Raw genomic sequence first — 5,969 nt, forward strand, 5'->3', positions numbered from 1 at the left:
CTAGAGTGAAGAACAAAAGGACAGCAACTTGTCTGTTCTCCTTCCCCCAATTCCCCAGCACTGTTCCCATCCCCCCAATTCCCCAATAAAAAAAAATTTTTTTAAATTAAAAAAAAAAGATTCTTCAAATCTGTTTAGATGTCTAACTTAAAAAGCAAAAAATTTCCAGTAAATGTAAGAGCTAGCCCTAAGTGCTAGCTCCCTTAAAACTAATCTACCTACATCCCACCAAAAACCACTAAAATAACCCCTGCAGCCCAAATACTCCAAGAGTTAGACCATATGCCATCCTCCCAAGATACATACACTTTAAACATCTACTCATGCAATGTTATGAAATTCCTGGCCCACTTTCCACACCCCTGAGCCCTATCACTGTCCCATCTTCCTCCCGATTCAATTTCTGGAAGAAAACACCAATGCAAGGAAAGGGACAAGGACAGGGACACACACGCTCAGACACACTCACACACGGAGATTTAAGGAAACCTCTCATGCTGCCATTGCCCCACTGGGCAAAAGTAGAAAACAAATCCTCATTAATTGACAAGGGGGAGGGAAACTTCCTACCCTGCTAGAAGAGGGAAAATAAAGGGAGAAGAGAATCTCTTCTAGTTATCAAAGAAAGTCACAAATCAAAACGATCAGGCCTAGATTCCTGCGAATTGTCATCTGGGAATATAATCATGCCAGAAAATGTATCTAGAATCTGCAGATGGCAAACGCCTAACTGGGTGTACATGGTAAGCACCGGGCTTGACTTTCCATTGCTGGGCTATTTTACAGCTTGTTAGGGGCAGTTTAACTTCTAGAATTTTGTCGAATAGAGATAGAAATAATTTCTGACCGGTGGAAAAGATAGCCCTAAAGATTAGTTTATGGCCTGTTGCAAATTATCCAGTTTTTATCTAAGCCAGCAATGTATAAAACTGTCTACGTAGCTAGGTTCTCAAATGCTTTTTGAACTGTTTTTTACATTTTATTGGTTCCCTCACTAATTAACGAGTTGAAGAAAATTTTCAACAAGTAGTCATTTTGTAGTTGTATGATTAATAAATTTTACCCTTTTGAAAATTCTACTTTAACAAGCACCACTTTTAACACTGTTTCTATAGATGATCATGGGTTATATATTCAAAATAAACGCTCTTTAAATTTTTCAGTCACCTAAGTTTGACTGGATTCTTAAAATGTACAATATTTGTAAAAAGAATTATAAATTGGTAAAGAAGCTATAACTTGGAATAAGACTCACTATGCTAAAGTCCTATTATTAGAGAAAGAGCTATACTGTATATTTCTCAATCATTACTATACAATCACAGGTCCCATTTATGGCTAAAGATGTAAAGAACTTCCTCTGAAAATAGGAATATTAGACTTTCAAACAAAGCTGAATGACTAGTCAATAAAACTGGAAGAGTTCAGAACAGTGGTTCTCCTCTACTCTGCACATTATATTGTCTATGGAATATTTGTAAATGTCAGAGGCTTGGGCAAATTAAATCTGAATATCTGGGAATACAACCTAGGCACTAGTATTTTTTTTTTAAATTTAATCTCTCGCCACATCCACTTTTCCTGGGTATTTTGGACTCTCTCCCTCTTTTTCTCTGCAATCAAATAGTAAGAGAAAATAATGAACATAATTATGGCCAATAAACTTACAAAGTGTGCTGTTATTACCTCTACGTTAATAAAAAGAAAAATAGTTCAAATAAAACTACATATAAGTTTGTAACCTGCAGTTCATTGTTGGGTTCAGAGTTTCTGAAGAAAAATGGAACCTATAGTTACTTAAAAGTTACTGCCAAATAAAGATCAAACTTGTATAGAGAATTCAAAAAATGTAATATAAACAAATGGGTAAACAAATTTTGCTATATAAACTCATTTGGCATAACTATCTACTCAGTATAGGCACATACCGTTGTGGACTGTGAAAACCAAGAGAAATACCAAAATGTGAACCTATGCTTCAACTTATGAACCAAACAAAAATAAGTTAAAAAAAAAAAAAAGTGGCTTCGGTACATTTGTATTCTACAATTTAAATAGATAAAGAATTGTTTCTAAAATCTTCCTACTTGCTGACTCCACTTTCTTTTTCCATTCCAACCTTGCTTCCATCCCTGCTTTTGTCAGTCTCCAATAATCACATTGTTAGATTTGACTATTACCATCCACTCAGCTGCTTAAAAGCCTAGGAATTATCCTTAATGCTTCCCTTTCCCTCACTATCTTTACTCAATGCAACAGCAGGTCCTGTCAATTTCTATCACCTCTTAGTCTGTCTCCCTGCTTCCACTCAGGGTCCCTCTACAATGCATGTTACCACTGCAGCCAGGGTAGTAAAGACATAAAGTGTTGTAATTTTAAAGTTACATTATGCCTCTTTAAAAACCTACAAAAGCTTTTGATAACATCCAAAAAAAGTCCAAATGCTTTATCATAGCCTTCAGCATTTACCTCCAGCTTCCTTTCCCACCATCTTTCCTTATGGATCTCCACACTCGAGCCGTCATTCCGGCAAACATCTGAAGCACTTGCGACATGACTGCCTAGCATACTCCTTCCCTACCTCTTCACGAGACTGTTTCCTGTTGTCCTTCAGATTCCAATTCAAATGGCACTTCCTCACCGAGCTCTTCATTGACCTGTCTCAAGTAGTCCACCTCCCCATCTACCACAGGACGCTGCTTATCTTCTTCATGTTTATCACAATCGGTAAAAGTTTGTGTCTATGGGAAGCGGGGAGAGGGATGTTGGTCTTCTTTTGTCTACTACTAGCTACATACAAGCTCTATTTGGAGCAGGGGTGCAGGGATCTCGTTTGTCCTCTATACCTTTCCTAGGGCCTAGAACAAACAATACATGACATACAAGGTCTGACAATTAAATTCGCAAACTTGTTGCAACAATGTTGCTAACCTTTTTTGATATCAGAGGGATTATTCATTATGAATTTGTACCATTGGATAAACAGTTAACCAAGTTTACTATTTGGAAGTGCTGAAAAGGCTGTGTGACAAAGTTAGACGACCTGAACTTTTCGCCAACAATTCATGGCTCTTGCATCACGACAAAGCAGCAGCTCACACGGCAATGTCTGTGAGGGAGTTTTCAGCCAGTAAACAAATAACTGTATTGGAACTTCCTCCCTACTCACCTGATCTGGCCCCCAATGACTTCTTTCTTTACCCAAAGATGAAGGAAATATTGAAAGGAAGACATTCTGATGACTGACATTCAGGACATCAAGGGTAATATGACAGCTCTGCTCTGATGGCCATTGCAGAAAAGAGTTCCAAAATTGCTCTGAAGGGTGGACTAGGCACTGGTGTGGGTGCATAGCTTCCCAAGGGGAGTATTTCAAAGGTGACCATAGTGATATTCAGCAATGAGGCATGTAGCACTTTTTCTAGGGTGAGTTCATGAACTTAATTATCACACCTCATACAATGGGAACTCAGCAAGTAGTTGTTTACTCAATAAATACTCAAATAGTGGCAGGGTCTATACCTGTAACGCTGGACTGGAAATGAAATTATCTGAGTTCCATCCAGACTTGGCTCTACCAGCAATTATCTGTGACCGTGGGCAAGCCACCTAAAAGATTGCAGTAGGTTAAAAGTTTCTGGACAGTAAGAAAGAAAGTGGAGACAAGTATGAAGATTTTTTTCTCAATTTTCTTGTCTGTCTAAATTTAAGAACGTAGACATATAAAAGCCTTTCACCTCTCTGAGTCTGTTTTCTCATCTGTATGAGATTACTTTGTCACTTCCAGCTCAGAAATACTGGAATAATACAGGCCTCAATCTACTTTCCCGTCTGAACTTACCCACCCCTTACTGACAAGCCCTCATACCCCACCAACCAATCCAAGGTATTCACCCTGCACCCAAACATCACACAGTGTACTTTATACGGCCTATACCTTTGCTCATTGTGCCATGTCTTCTCCAACGTCACTACGAAGTCTAGCCTTCAAAGCCCAAATCAATTGTTAACTGTTTCCTAAAACTTGATCCAATCACCTGGCCCAATACTGGTATGATCCTTGTGTGTTCCGGAAACTCTTAGCATGCTTCAAATTAGTTTATCTTCTCGCAGCCTCAGTTTCCTAATCTGTAAAACGAAGACCATAGTATCTACCATACCACACGCTACTGTGGGATGATTGAGAAGCCTTAGCTTGGTAATCAAGTGTTCAATAAATGTATTATTTGTCAGCTACACATATTTTTCTTTCTCGAGGGCCACCAAAGTGACTTTCATTTCTGAATCTCCAAAGGTTTGAAGCCATTTCTCTTCCCAATGCTTTGGGTTTTCATATCCATATAACGAAAGGAATGGACTAGACCAATTACCATTCCCTCCAAAAATGACAGCTCTCTTAACTAGACTTTTACATAAATATCCTAAAGCAAGGATACCTCAGGTGAGCTTCCGTAAGGTCGGGAATGCAAGGGGAACAAACTACTGCTGTAAATGGAGACAGGTGGAAGCATTTAAGTTAAAAATAACGTTGATGGTAGATTTGGGGGATCCTTTCCAAAGAAACGGACTCTTGCTACACAGGGATGGATCCTTTGTATTGTTTTAAAGTTGGCCTACAGATATTTAAAGGTTAGTCTGTGCCCCAAAGGGGAGAAAATGAGGATGAAGAAACCTGTCCCGTTAAGGAGGAAAATGTTTGTAAACCGCATATGGGCCAGAGCTTGGACAAGAAACCCAATGCCTCTCACCTAACCCTAACCCCAATGAGCTGTTAGAGAACTCATGGCCGCAGGGAAGAAGCTGGGGCTGCCCATAAACTCTAAGGCAGCCGGCTAGGAGGGAGGGGACGTCTGCGGAAGCAGTGCAACCTCAGAGCTCGGCACCTTTCCCAGGCGGGCCCCCAACCCGCAGGCCTGCGGTCAGAGACACGAGCTGAGACTCTTCAGCAACCCCCGCCTCCCGCCCGCGTACCTGCCGGGTCGAGCGCCATCTCGGCGATACAGGAAGGCAGCCGCCTGGCCGCTCCCGGGCAGGGGGGCGGGAAAGGGAGGAGCTTGGGTTCGGCTGCACGTGCGGATGCCCACAGCTTTCCGCAGAAGGAAACGGAGGAGGAGCGCGGTGCCCTTCGCAAAGCGCAGCTAATCCCTTTCCCTCTTTCCTAGTCGCTACTTCCGCCGCCCACAGCGCCTGCGCTACCGTGGCCCCGCCCCTAATCCTGTACTAAGTGGAACGGACTTCGCAGTGGGAATGACTGGGAAGGGGGCGTGACTGCGCCCTCCTTAGGGGCGGAGCCTTCTCTGAAGACCTGCGCAGACTCGCTCTGGGCGGAGCTGAGGCACCCGCTCTCCCACCCGGGTTTGGGGTGACATAAACAGAAGCTGTGGGCCTGCTTCGCACCCTCATACCACGTAGTGACTCCAAGCCCTTCCCTCCACACCGAATTTCGGAGAACCAAATCAATCGTCCTGCCCTTTTACTTTTTCTTTGTTCATTCATTTATAAATGTCTATTTCATGCTTGCCAAGTTCCAGCCCTGGTTTTGAATACTAGGAGGAAATAATTGAGTAAAAATAAGGTCCCCGTTATGGAGAAGCACCGTGTTGACAGAGGAATCATATACAAGCAACACATTGTTAAATGTGATAAACGCCACACATGTGAAATATGCACAGCGAGTTCCACCATAAAGGTGGTATAGGGTGTGCAGCATCATTATTTCTCTCCCAAATCAGCATCCTGTGACTTCCCTGGAGCTTAAAATTAAAAGTTGGTACTTACAAAATAACCACTAAAATGTAAAGTACAGCATAGGAAATATAGTCAATAATATTGTAATAACTAGGTATGGTGTCAGGTGGGTACTAGACTTGGGGGGGTATCCCTTTATAAATTATATAAATGTCTAGCCACTGTGCTGTATACCTGAAACTAATATAAAATAATATTGCATGTCAACTGCACTTGAAAAA

The 5,969-nt window shown here is 41.6% G+C and overlaps 1 protein-coding gene across 2 annotated transcripts in view; it reads right to left on the bottom strand.

The window, feature by feature from the left end:
- Nucleotides 1-5,171, bottom strand: part of CMC1 (C-X9-C motif containing 1) — a 79,746-nt gene extending 74,575 nt beyond the window's left edge. For both annotated transcript variants that reach the window (XR_002126025.1, XM_019660619.1), the window contains exon 1: nucleotides 4,972-5,171. Coding sequence is in view for 1 of the 2 variants with exons in the window: in XM_019660619.1 (XP_019516164.1) it covers nucleotides 4,972-4,990 (19 nt within the window). In the remaining variant the exon portion in view is untranslated. The remainder of the gene's footprint in view (nucleotides 1-4,971) is intronic.
- Nucleotides 5,172-5,969: the final 798 nt, after the last annotated feature.

This window comes from Hipposideros armiger, unplaced genomic scaffold, assembly GCF_001890085.2.
Source record: "Hipposideros armiger isolate ML-2016 unplaced genomic scaffold, ASM189008v1 scaffold_322, whole genome shotgun sequence".
Classification (NCBI taxonomy): Eukaryota; Metazoa; Chordata; class Mammalia; order Chiroptera; family Hipposideridae; genus Hipposideros; species Hipposideros armiger.